This window comes from Gossypium arboreum, chromosome 11, assembly GCF_025698485.1.
Source record: "Gossypium arboreum isolate Shixiya-1 chromosome 11, ASM2569848v2, whole genome shotgun sequence".
Taxonomy (NCBI): Eukaryota; Viridiplantae; Streptophyta; class Magnoliopsida; order Malvales; family Malvaceae; genus Gossypium; species Gossypium arboreum.
In genome coordinates this window covers 45,383,602-45,401,140 of record NC_069080.1, presented here as the reverse complement: position 1 = coordinate 45,401,140, position 17,539 = coordinate 45,383,602, and the positions used below count along the sequence as shown (strand labels likewise).

The 17,539-nt window shown below is 34.9% G+C and overlaps 1 protein-coding gene across 1 annotated transcript; it reads right to left on the bottom strand.

Annotated features, from left to right (window-relative positions):
- Window positions 1-12,661: 12,661 nt before the first annotated feature.
- On the bottom strand, window positions 12,662-16,635 carry LOC128283864 (uncharacterized). Its single transcript, XM_053021283.1, has 10 exons — window positions 16,026-16,635; window positions 15,343-15,749; window positions 15,115-15,201; window positions 14,894-14,955; window positions 14,528-14,822; window positions 13,910-14,023; window positions 13,452-13,579; window positions 13,288-13,343; window positions 13,086-13,197; window positions 12,662-12,887 (listed from the first exon to the last, which is right to left on the bottom strand). The coding sequence occupies exons 1-10, from the start codon at window positions 16,633-16,635 to the stop codon at window positions 12,662-12,664; spliced, it is 2,097 nt and encodes a 698-aa protein (XP_052877243.1).
- Window positions 16,636-17,539: the final 904 nt, after the last annotated feature.

The following is a 17,539-nucleotide window of genomic DNA, read 5'->3' as shown; positions in this document are numbered from 1 at the left end:
TATGCCTCTAGATAGTTGAAGCCACATGAGCGTAATTACCTGACCCATGATTTGGAGTTAGCTGCAATGTTATTTGCGCTCAAGATTTGGCGACATTATTTGTATGGTGGGAGGTGTGTCATTTACACTAATCACAAGAGTCTTAAGTATCTCCTCACCCATAAGGAGTTGAACTTGAGACAGAGACATTGGATTGAGCTGCTAAAAGACTACGATTGTGTGATTAAGTATCATCTGGACAAAGTGAATGTTCTTGTTGATTCTTTAAGTCTAAAATTGATGGTTGAGCTGCGAGCAATGTTTGCACATATTAGTGTGACTGGTGATGGTGGTTTGTTGGCTAAACTTCAAGTAAAGCCAACTCTGTCGCAGTAGATCAAGAAAAGACAGTTGATTAATATAGTTTGGGGAAGAAGATTTGATAGGTTGGGGAAGGTAGTGGTGGAGACTTCGAGCTGAATTTCGATGGTATTTTGAGTTTCTAAGGGAAACTTTGTGTGATATAGAGCTTAGGCATGTGATTCTTACCGAGGCGCATAGTAGCCTATATGCTATACATCCTGATAGTAATAAGATGTATCGAGATCTTCAAGAGTTGTATTGATGGCCCGGATTAAAGCATGATATGACATACTTTGTTTATAAATGTTTAGTTTGTCTGAAGGTGAAGGTGAAACATCAATATACTTCAACTTTAATTCAGTATATTAAGATTCTAAAATGGAAATGAGATAGGATCACAATGAATTTTGTCTCGGGTTTGCCTTTGACCCTAAAAAAGAAGGATTTGGTATGGGTTATTGTCAATTGATTCTTGAAGAGTGCACATTTTATGGCAATGCGTACTAGTTATTCGATGCAGAAGTTGGCAGAGTTGTATATAGTTGAGATTGTCCGACTACATGGTGTGCTAATTTCTATTATTTCTGATAGATATTCATATTTCACTTCGAGATTTTAGAGGATTCTTCAGAACGCTTTTGGTTCAAAGCTTAACTTCAGTATGGCTTATTATCCTCACACAAATGGTCAATCGGAAAGGGTGATTCAAATTCCTGAAGACATGTTATGTAGCTGTGTTATCGAGTTCAGTAGAAGTCAGGAGAGATATCTGCCTTTAGCAAAGTTTGTCTACAACAACTATTTTAATTCCTATTACTATTCTTAGTAATTTATTTATTTTAATTTCACTTAATAATTCAATACTATTATTTTTGTATTCAACATGTGACCATTGAATTATAATTTATTTAATAATTCAGCTCGTTAAATTTGGTTCAAACCCTATTTTTCAATACCATAGAAAATTGGGTCATTACAAGAAATTACTCCAAACTATTTTTAAAACAAGTAGTAATATGTAGAATCATTTTTCTAATCTTAGCCAAATCTCTTTCTACGGGGAATTCAAAAATTTTTTTTGTACGCCAAATAAATTTGGAGTAATCTGAATTGGTTTAACTCGAATAGGATACAAAGGTTTTACTTTTTTGAATTTTTGAATATCTTTTTTTTCATTTCCGGGGGGAGGATTCTTATTTTCCCCATCGCCCATTTGTATTTGTTATGTTAGTGTTATAATAATTTGTTATTTTTATTCAATTTATAATAATAAATAATTAAATTAGTAAAGCTAGTTGAGCTTTTCAACTACATTACTAGAAGCACAACTAATCACAAATGACTAAAGTATCACAACCATATAAATTAAGTATAAAAACAGAAAATTAAAAGTAATTAATCAAATAATGTTAGTCTCGAACGCAATTTAAAAAGTCAGAACATTTTACATGAACAATATGATAGTTAGATCATAGCACATTTACATATCTATTGTTATTTCCATAGTTCCATAGCATATTCACCTTACAAAATGTCATTACATATCACTTATCATTAATAAACTAAAGCCAAAACATAACAAAAAGTCAAGAGAATATTCTTAAAATATCATATCACTAATATCCCTCAATTAGCAATCCCTTCACCCATATCTCCTTCTGCTCAATTAGGGTAGTGAAAAAGAATAAGCATAGTTATTGAATTTTAAGAATCTTCCTTGATGCAACAAGTTTTTCAATTTGGATAGTCTTGATATTTTCATCAACTCATCCCAAAACTGCATAGACTTTTGATCAATAAAGTGCTATGTCCTTAAACTCTTTGTCAATTTATTTGTGGCTTCAACTATTTTACTTCCCAACACCTCAATAATTCCTGAAAAAGGCAGCCTTACCGTTAGAATATGAGCCCATCTTACTCTTTACAACTCTCTCAACCCTTCTAATTTGGCCTTTACTAATAGATGGAGGACGTTGACTATGTATTTAATATCTATTGATAACCCAACATTTTCAGTACCAATCATGTCAGATTCTCCCACACTTGTACCATCGGCATTGTTCTTTATTTCACCATTATCATCTTCATCATCTTCTAACACTTCAATAATGCCAACTACTATTTGAGCATCCTTTCCAATGACATGGCATTTACCATATATCATACTGAAATCTTCAAAATAAGGTATTATCTTATTCTTAAATAGGTTGCATTTTTATGACTTCGCATACATATTCATATAAAAATTATTAAACGGGTTCAAATATAATCTAAAGTACAAGTAGATACCCTTGTTTAAAGTTAGAATCAACGTTGTGGATGCCTATATGGTACAATTCAAGAAGGCACTATACTAAAATTCTATCATTTTCATCTTCTAGTGTATCATAATAGACTTGCTACTTGAACTCTCACCTTCGAAGTTTACCTCTCAACCTGCCATTATATTTATATATGCCAACTTTTATTAACATAACATATCATAATTTTTTTTTCAAAACTAGTATAGCTAAAATGAAAAAGATAGAAACATAAAGATATCTCATACAAATAAATGCACAAATTACGTGAAAATACAAATAAATATTTACAAAAATATAGTTTGGGCATAGACAACTAAACTTAGTTCATTTATAAAAAAATCATTTGTTTTACATTTATTGAAGATTCATAACATCAAATTCAACTCATTTTTCCATTACCTCACCTCCTTGATCGAGTAGGCCCCCACTCGTTAGACATATCCATAGCAAGTTGTTGTCTACCTATGGTCCACTCATTTGTAGGCTCAATACAAAAAACCAATGCTTCATTAGTATCATCTTTGACATCCTCAATACTTGAAGTTTCATCATCACATTCCAAAGCGTCTTAAGACATTTCTTTGCGAATATAATTGTGCAACAAGCAACATGAAAGGATAATTCAATTATATCCTAATGAAATAGAAAAAATGGCTTTTAACTACACCCCATCTCATCTTTAAAAGACCGAAACACCTTTTAATTACATTTCATGCTAAAGTATGTTAGAATAACTATTTAGTGTTGGTAGGTTGATAGCCACACATTCATTCATTAAAGTGATATTGTTGCCCTCTAAAGGGAGCTAAGAACCATATTGAGTGTATGTAACCCACATCAACGAGGTAATAACAACCTAGCCTAATTTATGAAAAAAAAAGTCTAAAAGTTACAGTTTAAATACAAAAATTTGCTTAAATAGTTTGAAGTGCCTCATGAAGTCTCGTTATCATCATAACCTAAGAAACGCATACAGATGACACTTTTAAACCATTTTTCCTACTCAAAGCATCTTGAAGAAATCTTTTATCAATAGTTGACCCTTCCCAACTAGGTAACATGTATATAAATTTCATATTAGGGTTACACGCCCCCAGAAAATTAGTGGTTATCTCATTTTTCCTTGTACAGTAACTAGGTTTCTCCTCAAGTGGAACTTGTACTTTGAGGTGAGTTCCATGTACTTCCCCAAGACAATTCTAAAAACATATAATCACAACGAATTTTCAAACTTGCTTAAATCATGTGAGTATTATGTATATCAAAACAACATTATTTTCAATTAATTATATTAAGCCATTTCCACCTATCTTTAGTTGAATTGTTGAGAATAGGCTTCGATTTTCTAAATAGAATGTGTTGGAGTTTAATGACACTAATAAGGACTTTAATTAAATACCTACTCATCGTTTCACCTTACCATTGAAATATATCACTACAAGTTCTATTTTTAATGCGATGAAAAAGTGTGAAAAGGAAAATTGCTACTTGCTCATCAATTAAGAAGCTTTTTGTGTCCTTCAACTTTTATTTTTTTTAATAACCCACAAAACTTAAAAATGGCACTTCTAGTCATCAATCAATGATTTTTTTGTGTCTTTCAACTTTTATTTTCTTTAACAACTCACAACTTAAAAATGGAACTTCTAGACATTCTTAATTCATCAATAACAAAAATTCTAATCTTCTCTTGATTCTTGAATAAAATCTAAAATATAGGTCCTAATTTTAGTCCTATAAGAGGTTAATCTTTTCTTTATGATGAACTTAACAAAGTAACAATTTAGTGGTGTTATTATCTTAATCCAATGAGTTAACACAATCGCTATCCTTCTCCTTCAATTCTTAGATCCAATCAAATTAAAACATCCATTCTTACGTCTTTGAATATTAATACTCAAACGAATCACTCTTTATGAAATACCTTCAATAATTTAATAATATACTTTCAATTGTATCATATATAATAATAATGCTATCTATACCCAACAATTACACATGCTAGTAAAAAATTTACATTTTACATTTTACATTTTTCAATTCATTTTCAACATTAAGACCTAAGTTATCATTGTTCTAACATAAGTATCTCGTAATTTAATGCAAATAAATAAATTAGTCGTACAATAATAGTTGAAATAATAGTATATTATGGATTTAGCTCCCGAACTATATCTATTTTTTCATATAGATATTAAAATTTTTTTATCCTATATTAGTACTCAACTTTATATCTGTTAACATTTTTGGTTCAAGTGCCATCAGAAAATAAAGCAGGGTGAATAGGATTTGGATAGGTGTTCTATTTTTCCCATGTTAAGTTTAATTTATATATTTATTTTGTAGAAAAACAAGTTAAGTTTCTTCTTCTCCAGAAGGTTAAGGTTTAGAGACCTATTCCTTAAAGCTCTTTTTTTTTTTCAGTTTCATCTTCTCTAACGGGATTGGGATACATCTTCCATTGTTGAAAATTTCTTCTTCTCCACAAAATTATGATATTTTTTGGGTCAAAAACTCCACTGTCAGCACAAGCAGATTATAAAAAAGAAAAGAAAAGTTTGGGGTTTCAAAAATATGAATACTTGTGACAGTATACAGGTAGTCAATAACATTCAAACAAAAATGGATCTCGATTTTGATAGGAAAAGTTTTCAGTTTTTAGAGAAACAAACATCAATCCATTTTGAGGTTTCAGAAAAAAATGAACAATAAATTGAAGAGAAACGATTGGAATGAACAAATTCTAGGGATTTCTGCTTCTTACACCAAATGAACACTTTCTTTCTTCTTTTTTACAGATAAAAGTTAAACTGAGGTAAAATATGATTTTAACTTTTCATTATCTTTTATTATTTCTTTTCAATTTCTTTTATTTCTTTAGACAAGACATGCTAATGAAAGTTACTAATCTGAAACAAATTTTTTTAAATACAAATAGGTATAGTTTGGGAGAATAAAACCTAATATTCATATATTTTTTAACTAATATAATAAATATTATGTTTAATTTTTTATAAACATAATATGAATGTATAATATAATAACAACAATATGTATACTATTACATATTTTTTTAATTTTAAAAATATTTACTTAATATTTGCAACGCCATAGAGTGCCAAATGTCAATTATTTGAAGTTAGAGCACAAATATTTCTTACAACCTTGAAATATATGTATACACGATGTATGATAATGTTGAATTTTAACTCTCTTTTTTTAGTTTCTGAAAGTTTGACTGAATGTTTAGATTTATATATATTTCAATTTTATGATTTTGAAATTTTAAATTGATATTTATATATGTTTAAAGTTTTAAAGTTTCTAGTTTTTCTTATTTTATCAAGTTCGTAATTTTCTAAAAGTTTAGATAAAAATTCTTATGATTTTTTAATTTTTAATTATATATTTTAGAATTTTTAATATTTATTATTATTGAGACATTTTTCAAGGAGTGTCTGCACCAATACTTGAACTAGTGCCAACTAGTAGTAGCACTGTCTACTCAAAAAAATTGTCTTGTTTGAGTTGACAAGTTTTGACAATAAAATTACTTAAAGTTGCAATCTCCTTAGTTATTTAGGACATCTACTAGCCCATCTTGGATATCCAAACTTCACTTAACAAGAGATCTTGGATATTTGTTTAGATTGGATCAAAGCAATCACCATCCCTTAACTCATGGATAGGATCGGATTGAATCAAGCTATAGAAGAAAGTATATCCAATGACTCAAGCATAATTCTATGTTGTTTAGTAGATATTATTTGTGCCTGTTATCTTGCTAATTTGATGGGATACTTGATTGTAAAAGATATGGTATGTTAGCAAGATTTGTTCGCTTATATTTTATGGATACATGCATAGGTTTTGTACTGATTAAGGACACTTTATTTTGTTCAATGAAAAACATTTTTGTGAGTGCATCAAATTGTAATAATCAAGTGTGTGACTTGATTAGAGTCTAAGCTTTGAAAGGGAAAACTTAGAGGGGAGAGATTTAGATTTTAGGTATAAAAGTGAGAAGTCTAAACTGGTGAGTATTAGAGCTTGGAAGCACTTGTTGTACAAGGTGATTGGATATAGGGGTGTTCAAACAATTGGTTCAGTTAATACTCGAACTGAATTGCTATTAATTGAATTATTCAAAATGTAAAAATCTTTAACCGTTAACCGAACTGAATTTTTTTTTTCAAATACATTAACCGGACCGAAATATTTCGGTTAATTCGATCGGTTAACTGAATTTTATATGTTTTTGTCTTTTGGTTAAAGTAATTAGAAAACATATAAAAAATACATTTAAATGGATGTGAAAACAACAAATAAGACATTAGAAACACTACATAGGTTTTGAAAGTTAACAATCAAACACTACTTAAGTCTTGAAAACAACAAATATTTCGGTTAATTACCAAATTTTGAATCTAATTAACTGAAATTCTAAAAAAACACTAACCGACCTCCAACTAACTAAAATCGACCACTAACCGATTAATCAATTAGATTGGTTCGGTTAATTAATTCGATTTTAACTGAATTGTTATCACCCTTACTTGAATAATTAATATTCTCTCTGGACAAGGCCCCACTAATGTATGAAAATCTAATTATGTAAACATTTTTTTGTGCTATTTATTTTTCTACAATTTTCATTACAAGTGCCTGAAGCAGTTAGAACTTCTCTAAGCACTGCTTTTGACACTACTTGATTTTGTCTTAAATATCAATTTCAACTCAACAATGTTAAGAATGTAACATTTTTCTAAATTTTTTTTTTAAAAAATAAAGAAAAAGTTATATGAGTTGATTGTGAATGAGTATACATTGAATGGGTAAAAATGTGACATTGTTTATAGTGAGTTTGGACATTTTTGAACTTAAAATATGGGTGTTATTTATGAGAGAAAAAGAAAATAGAGTAGCAAAAGGAGAAAGTAGATCCATATCTTATTTACGTACGTTTCTTTCCTCAAGTGAGTAGTTTTATTTTCTTCTTCTTATATTGAAAGATGCTAATTCATTTCACTTGCAAAGTAATCAAACTCTTTCAACTCTTTATCCTGAGAATATGCTTCATAATTGCTTCTTCTTTTTTCTTATGACCATCTGCTAGTTATCTTCGATTTCTTTAGAAAAGGCTATGAATGTTTCTTTAGGTTATACTGCATCTTTGGGTATTTTCTAGAAATTTATGAATATTTTTATAAAATATTGATTTAATGCCCACCTCTAAATGTAACACCTCTCGCCCGCATCCGACGCCGGGACGGGGTTCGAGGTGCTACTTAACTTTTACTAACACTTCTATACTAAACAGGGCCATGAAATCTCAAATAATTAAAATGAATTTATAATCCCATAATCAAAATAGGCCAACACATATGGTCAAAGCCATATCACATACTCTAATATTTAAACTCCTATACATGCCATAGACTCAAAGTACTTGAAATCACTACACCAATAGCGTTAGCTTGACAGTGTGATAATGTCTCCGACGAACTCCAACCCGAACAAACCTAAAAACCCTAGAGAACATGGAAAATAAAGGGGTAAGCTTTCGCTTAGTAAGTTCATATGAAAACAATAAGCAACTCATTAACTTGTTTTATCAATGTTTACAACATATTCTCAAGTTTACGACAAGCTGTCTTCCTGCACAATAGTCACTAAATTATTTATATCTGGAGCTACGAAACTCCAAATTAAGTTCCACAAATTTTCCCTGAAATTAGACTCATTTATCTTTCTTCCATAAAATTTTCAAAATTTTTGGTTAAGCCATTTAGTACAGTTTATTAGTTAAAGTATTCCATGTTTCAAGGTATGACTACTCTGACCCCTGTACACTACGAACCAAATTTCTCCCTGTACAGAATTCCAATGACCATGCCGTTTGTTTCCCATAAAAATAGACTCATTAAGATTTAATCCCATATTTTGTTGTGCCTCTAACTCATTTTCCACTATTTTTAGTGTATTTTCAAAGTTACACTACTGCAGTAACTCAAATCTGTCAAGGCTAAGTTACTCATTCATGATCATTGTTCACAAAATTAATACAACATCATTTCATCCATCATGGTAAGAACACATATTATGCATCATAGATCATCACATATAAAGGCATTCTCATAGGCTTAGTATACATACTTGCACAACTCGTAACACATAACTCAAGTGCATACTCACCAATAACTTACCTCATTGGGACCACCATCAACTCTTTCCTTGGATTACCCGTTGAACACTTGGAATACTAATTGGATACTCGGAAAAGCCTTTGCACATAAGTGCCTCAATTGTAGCTAAAGCTACCTCATATCTCATGACATTTCAATGCTCACTCTCGAGCTAGTCATCTAGACTCATAATTCCTAGTGACATGTCACTCGTATCCTATTCTATTCCAAATGATCAAACGGGATTTTTCCTCGTCTATTAAGGCTTTGTCTTATCATATTTCTATTAATCACGTACACATTAATATTTGTACAATTCATGTAATGATAACATTTAAATACATGTATAACATGGTATTGTTTACATACGAACTTGCCTCAATACCACAAAGGTAAAAAAAAGACGTAATTATCCCTTAATCGATTTCTTTCCGTTCTAGGTCCAAATCTCGATTTTCATCATCTAAAATATCACATTCAACTTATTAAAACAATGTACTGATCAAATTAGTCCATTGACACACTTGGGCTATTTTTACAATTTTGCCCCTATATTTTACCAAAATTACCAAATTATCCCTAGGCTCGTAAAATAACTTTTATCACATTTCTTTACTCCTTGAGTCTAGATGAACCATTTTCATAACTATAGCAACTCATAATTTCAACTATTTCACACATTTACAACTCATTTTACAACTTAGCAATCTAACCCCTTTTAAGGTGTTTTCATGCAATTTCTTTCCCAAAAGTTGTTTATTAGACAACTAGAACTCATAATCTTCCAAAAAAACACAACAAACAACACATTTACTCTTATGGCAAAACCCTAGACTCTTCATCATTTTGCACAATAGTCCCCTCTTATGAAAGCTCATGCTTTAGGGGTTACAAAAATGTAAAAATCTTCAAGAAAGACATTAAAATCACTTACTTGCTAAGCCTCAAAGTTGCTGAAAATATGAAGCTTTCAAAACCCATTTCTTGGCTGGAAAAATCCTTGGAGAGAAGATGAAAAAGGGATGATATCATCCTATTTTTTATTTTATTACCTATTTGGTCAAAAGTCACCTAATATCCCATAAATTTTGGCTTTTTTAAAAATTTTGTCTCCCCTTGGCCAGCCACACACTTAAAAAGGGTCCAATTTCCCTTTAAAGGCCTCCAATTTTAGTTCACTAGTCTATCAACACCTTTAGGCACTAAAATACAACTTTTACCTTTTACGCGATTTAGTCTTTTTTTCGAAATTGGACTAGAAATCGCTAAAATTAACTTACCAAAATTTACATGCACTTATAAAATTATATTATAACACATAAAATAATACTAAAATAATTTTCTCTGGCCTCGGAATAGTGGTCCCGAAACCACTATTCCGATTAGGCCCAAAATCGGGCTGTTACACTAAATTATATTATTTCTCATCTTAGTATTTTTCCCCCTAAAGTTATATTAATTTAGTTTAATACTGTTGAAAAGTAATTGACGTATTGTCGGTTAGAAAGTGTCATGTGACACTTCTTAATTAATTAGAACACAATATGTGACATTCATGTCTATTGAAATTAATTGTAACACCCCAAACCCAGCCTAAATGTTATGACCGAATCTAGCGATGTCACGTGGAATGGATTTTTGAAACCGAACTTCTTAAGTTAAACCATTTTAGATAGGTAACCTTTATTTAAATTGAAAGAATCACGCACTAGATGTTTTGTTTCAAACTTGTCCTTTTTAAGTAGAAGCTGTTGTAATCAATTAATTTAGGAAAAACTATTTTTGTTTACGAAATCTTTAGTTTTAGGAAAATCGTTTTTGTTGAGTTGCCGTCTAAATAACCATAAAACAATATAAAGTTCCGAAACGGAAACCAAACAGTCCAAGTCCAGAATTACATCAAAACCTAACCAAGTAATAAATCTGAAAATTTGAGAAAAACAGTCTAAGATTTTACGTGTGGCCATCGTAGAGTCCTCCCCTGCACCGATCCATCAAGTCTGGGGATTACTTGGACAGATTAAATAGAAAAGGGTGAGTTTCGCAACTCAGTGTGTAATCCCTACAAATATCAAACGTCATGAGTAATCACCGTAAATCGAATCACAGATCGGGCCGAGCCCATTACGAAAACAGCTTTAGGCCTTAGCCCACTTTGGATGCGTAATCGAAAATATATTAGGCCTCGCACCAATCAAATACAAAATGTAGATTAGAATATTAGAATCCTACCCACCAGCCACTACACACCATCTCCGTCTAGCCCTACACACCATGTGGGGATATAATCAACCCACCCATCCCTACACACCATGTTGTATCGAAATGCTGCACATAAATCGAATAATGCAGCTGAGGTGCCAGATAATAGGCTTAAAGCCCTTCAGAAACTTCCTCCAAAATATCAACCCTCCCCGATACAATGCAACATACCAAATATGACATGCAACATGCAAATAACCAATCATACATTCAGTTCAGTACAGATATCACGCTCAGTCAAACACCATATAATTAGATCACATAAATAAGGGTCTAAGTAATGCTTACTTACCCTACAGTAGGTCCACAGTCGACTTGGACGACTCGTACAACCTTACAGATCATTTCAAAAAAATGGGCTCACACGCCCATGTGGCCTGCCCATGTAGACCTACACACCCAAATTGGCCTTGGCTGTGTGGATCACACGGCCTGGCCCAGAATTTCACACGCCCGCCTGGCCCACATAGCCATGTCTAGCACGCACGGCCTGGCCTCGTCAATCATACGATCGTGTTGTCGCACACAGCCTACCAGACGGGTGACCACATGCCCGTGTGGCATCGACGGAATGGTTTTTTGGCTTTTCACCGAACCCCGTTTCCTGCATTTCGAGTACACACCTGTTATGGTTTGATGATGAAATAAACCCCGAACACTCTAAAACCTATATTCGACCAAAGTATCTTACAATTAATCTCCTAATTCACGATTCTAAAAGTTACCATCACAAGGAACATTCCCCTTAATCTAACAACGTTCTTACCTCGAGCAAGTAATGGTAATTTCGCAACACTCAAGCCCTAACTGGCTGTCCACCGCCTCTTATCTTCTACCTAAATACCAAAATCAACCCCCTATTAATAGAATATTCGTTACAAATATGAAACGCACTTAATCAACTTACCAACAAGGCTCAAAAGTGCAAAAAATATGATCCTCGGTCACTTGTATGCAGAAAGAACTAATAAGATAAAAATAAAAGAAACGGTAATGATAGTAAAGTAAAGAAGAGGATTTCAGCAGGGAGAATGGAAGGGGAAAAACAAATGAAACATCAGAAAGGGAAAACAAATGAAACGTCAGAAACTTTGAGAGAGAGAGAGAGAAACAAAATTTTGAAAAAAAGGAATAATCGATAATTCCAATATCTCAACTCCCTTTATTTTTCTCCAACAATTACCCATTACTCAGAATTCCTGTTTAACCGAAACTCTCACGATCAAATAAGCAAAATAAACTTCCACACTCACGTAAAGATTCAAACACAAGACCTTCAGCAATCTAACACTCAACTTAACCACTAGACCAGCAGGCCCATTCTGATACGGTTTTACAAATACTTAAATATAAGCTTATCGAATAAGGTGAAGGCTTTATTAAGAAAAAAAAATACCATAATTTACCCAATGAAAGGCTTGAACTTGGGACCTCACACACACACCCAGAACACTAACCACTGAAGCAGATATAAATTTGTGTCATAAAATTACAAAAACAAAAATATAAATTTTGCAACGTTACAACTATACCCACTAAAAGAAAACTTCAGCTTCGAAATTTACCTGATCAAAACAGATGAGGATACTGCTGACACATCGTATCTTTAGGCTCCCACATGGCCTCCTCAGTGCTATGATTTCGCCACAACACCTTTACTAAATGAATAGATTTCCTCCTTAGAGCCTTAACATCGTGATCCAGAATCTGAACTGGCTCCTCCACGAAGGTCAGATCTGGTCGAACCTCAATCTCTTCAACTGGAACAATATGCGTAGGATCAGAGAGGTAGCGTCTCAACATCGAGATGTGGAACACATCATGGATACAGTCTAACTCTGGAGGTAGCTCCAACTGATAAGCAAACGGTCCTACTCGCTTTAGAATATGGTATGGCTCAATAAATCTAGGGCTCAACTTGCCCTTACGACCGAACCTCAGAATCTTCTTTCATGGCGAGACCTTCAGAAACATGAAGTACCCCATAAAATACCTGATCTTGTGCCTCTTCATATCTGCATATGATTTCTGCCCATCTGATGTCACTTTCAGTCGATCTCGAATCAACCTAACCTTATCATCTATCTTAGAGACCAACTCAGGGCCTAAAAGACATCGCTCGCCCAACTCAGTCCAGCATAAAAGAGTGCGACACTTACGACCATAAAATACCTCGTAAGGTGCCATCTGTATACTAGACTGATCACTATTATTGTAAACGAACTTTGCCAACGGCAAATACTCCTCCCAACTGCCACAGAAGTCAATCACACAGCTCCTCAACATATCCTCCAATATCTGAATTACTCTCTCAGATTGACCATCTGTCTGAGGATAGAAAGCAGTATTGAAGTCCAACCTTGAACTCAGAGCCTCATGTAGCTTTTTCCAGAATCGAGACGTGAAGCGAGGATTCCTATCAGATATGATCAAAATCAGTACCCCATGTAGTCTCACTATCTCAGACACATACAATTCAACAAGCTTCTGCAGTGAGTAGTCAATACGAACTGGTATAAAATGAGTGGACTTGGTCAATCGATCCATAATGACCCATACTGAATCTTTCTTAGTGGGTATGAGGGGTAACCTACTAACGAAATCCATAGTCACTCGTTCCCACTTCTAAAGGGGAATCTTAATCGGCTGTAGCAAACCCGAAGGTGATTGGTGCTCAGCCTTAACTTACTGGCATGTCAAGCATCTAGCTACAAAATTAATAACTTCCCATTTCAGCCCTGGCCACCATTACAACTCACGGAGATCTTGGTACATATTGTTCTCCCCGAGATGCATAGTATAGGGGCTATTATGCACCTTCCTCAGAATTGAATGTCTTAAATCCTCATCATTCGATACATAAATCTGACCGCGGAAACAAAGTACCCTATTACTGCTTACCCCAAAATCAGTAGTGCCACCATTCTCAACCTGACGAAACCGTAACTCAAGAGACTTATCCCCCAACTATTTACCTCGTATTTGTTCAATCCATGTTGGTTTAACCTAAAATTCTGCCAACAGACTCCCATCGTCGAAAAGGCTGAGTCGAGTGAACATTGCTATCATATCGGTCATAGCCCTATAGCTCAACGCGTCGGCCACCATATTGGCCTTGCCTGGATGGTACTCAATGGTACAATTAAAATCTTTAAGCAACTCCACCCACCTACGCTGCCTAAGATTTAACTCCTTCTAAGTGAGGAGATACTTAAGGCTTTTATGTTTAGTGTAGATAGTACACTTCTCACTATACAGGTAGTGCCTCTAAATTTTCAAAGCGAAGACTGCCGCAGCTAATTTCAAATTATGAGTAGGATAGTTCTCTTCGTGACTTTTGAGCTGACGAGATGCATACGCTACCACCTTACTATCCTACATCAATACATACGCTACCACCTTACTATCCTACATCAATACACACTCTAAACCAACGTGTGAAGCATCACTGTAGATCGCGAAATCTTTACCGAGTTTAGGCTGTATCAGAACAGGAGCTTGAGTCAGAACAATCTTGAGCTTCTCAAAGCTCTCTTGCTGCGAATCAGCCCAGTTAAATGGCACACCCTTCCTTAACAGCTTAGTCAAGGGTGCGGCGATCAGTGAAAACCCTTCTACAAACCGTCGATAATACCCTGCCAATTTAAAAAAACTGTGGATCTTAGATACATTCTTAGGTTGCTTCCAATCTAAGACAGCCTCAATCTTTCGAGGATCGACTCTAATCCCTCTGCAGAGACCACATGGCCCAAAAACGTTACTTCATGTAACCAGAACTCACATTTACTGAACTTAGCATACAGTTGTTTCTCTTGCAGAATCTGTAGAACCACCCTGAGATGTTTATCGTGCTTATCATCGATCTTCGAATACACCAATATATCATCAATAAATACCACCACGAACCGATCTAGATAGGGCTGGAACACTCGGTTCATCAAGTCCATAAATGTCACTGGTGCATTAGTCAATCCAAATGGCATAACTAGGAACTCGTAATGTCCATAACGAGTTCTAAATACCGTCTTATGCACATCAGTCTCCTTAACCTTCAACTGATGATACCCTGATCGGAGATCAATCTTAGAGAAAACCAAAACTCCTCGAAACTAGTCAAATGGATCATCTATCCTTGATAGGGGTTACTTATTCTTAATGGTCAACTTATTCAGTTGCCGGTAGTCAATACACATACGTATGGATCCATCCTTCTTTTTCATAAACAACACTGGTGCTCCCCACGGAGACACACTAGGACGGATGAACCCTCTATCCAGTAATTCCTTAATCTGAGCCTTAAGCTTGGTAATCTCCTTTGGTGCCATTGGGTAGGGGGTGATAGATACTGGAGCTATACTTGGAATAAGTTCAATCCCAAATTTCACCTCTCGATTCGGAGCTAAACCCAGTAGTTCATTAGGAATGACATCTGAAAATTCCTTAACCGTCCTGATATCCTTAACCGAAGAATCCCCCAAATTAGAAACACTGATATAGGCTAGATATGCCTCACATCCCTTACGCACCAACTTTTTCGCCCTCAAAGCAGAAACACATTCGAAAATTAGTTTCGACGCTTCCCAATTACGACTACCTCGTCTTCCCCCTCGATTCTCAAAACAACCCTCTTGGACAAACAATCCAGACTCACTCAGTGCTTAACCAACCAATTCATCCTCAGAATCAAGTCAAACTCCCCAAACGGAAGCTCCATCGAATCAGTCAGAAATAATTTCCCTTGAACCTCTAATGGAACGTCTCTATATAGCCTACTAACCCAGGCAGATTGTCCCAATGGACTTAATACAGTCACCTCACTAGGAGTATTCTCAATCAAAATTCCCAAAGTTTCCGACACAGTGCTAGCAATGTAAGATTGTAGAACCTATGTCTACCAATGCAAGATAAGGCATAATATAAATTACAAACGTACTTGTAATAACGTCTGGAGTATCTCGGTCCTCTCGGTGAAGAGCAGTATAAACAAGAGTAGGCTGCATCACCTCAGTATGTCCAGCACCTCTACCCGGTGCTTTTTGTCTACGGCCCATGACGTTACCACCCCTGGCCTGACCACGGCCCCTAAGTGGTTGCTGAACTACCCTCGACGGCTGTGCATTTCCTAAACTCATAGGTTGCATCTGATCAGTCCTCAATAGACACTCACTAGTATGATGCTCAGTTGACCCACATCTTAAACACGCCTCAATAGTCCTCCAACACTTGCCCAGATGGCGTCTACCACAATGCCTACAAGGTGAGAACCCAGTAGGTGCAACAAGGGCCCCAACTCTGACTGGCCCATCAGGTCTGGCCTTTCTCTTAGGCCTCATCACCAAACTCGAGAGCATTGAATCCCTCTTGTTCTTACCCCTCTCGCGATCCCTGTTCTGGCGCTCCGCACGCTTAACATCCTCAGCAATCTTAACTTTTTCGACCAGAACAGCAAACTCACACTCCCTCTGCGGAGCCATCAGCACCCTCAGGTTATTCCTAAAGCCGTCCTCAAAACAGAGATACCTCTTATATTCAGACGCCACCATGCTTCGCGCATAATAGCTCAGTCTCAGAAATTCGGCCTCATACTCGGCCACTGATCGATCACCCTAGGTGAGATTTAAGAACTCACGTCTCCTAGCGTCGATGTAGCTTGCCCCCACATACTTACTCTGAAATGATGTCTTATAGAAATCCCATGATAGACAATCAGGTTGAGTGCCCTTCTTAAGGGTCAACCACCATTGGTATGCTTCATCGCGAAGTAAGGAAACAGCGCCCTTCAATTTCTGCTCGAGGGTAAAATCCAAATCATCCATGATTCTTTCAAGGGCTCTGTAACACCCTGCACTGAGACCGCTGCAGAGTCGGACACGAGGGTTTGCGACTTAAATCACTCGCTTTCACAGTCCATTTTAAAATATCCAGCAGTTATTAATCTGCGTCACCGCTCACTTTAAAAATCATATCTTGAGTTACAAAACTCAAAAATCAGTTTCGTAATTTTTCCCTCAAACTAGACTCATATTTCCATCTACATATTTTTTCTAGAATTTTAGGTCAGGCCAATTAGTACAGTTTATTAGTTAAAGTCTCCCCTGTTACAGGGTGCGACTACACTGACCTTCAAGCATTACGATTTGGATATCTCCCTGTACAGGGATTCAATACTGATGCCGTTTGTTTCTATAGAAACTAGACTCAAAAAGGAATCTATACATATATGGAATAACTTGTAAATGTCTCTGGTTAATTTATAATGAATTTCCAAAGTCAGATCAGGGGATCCAGAAACTGTTCTGGCCCTGTCTCACAAAAACTTTAACATCTCATAATATACTATTCATATGAGCGTTTCGTTACTTTTCTATGAAAATAGATTCATCAAGGTTCGATTACATAATTTATTCGCTATTTAATTCCATTCCTACTATTTTTAGAGATTTTTCA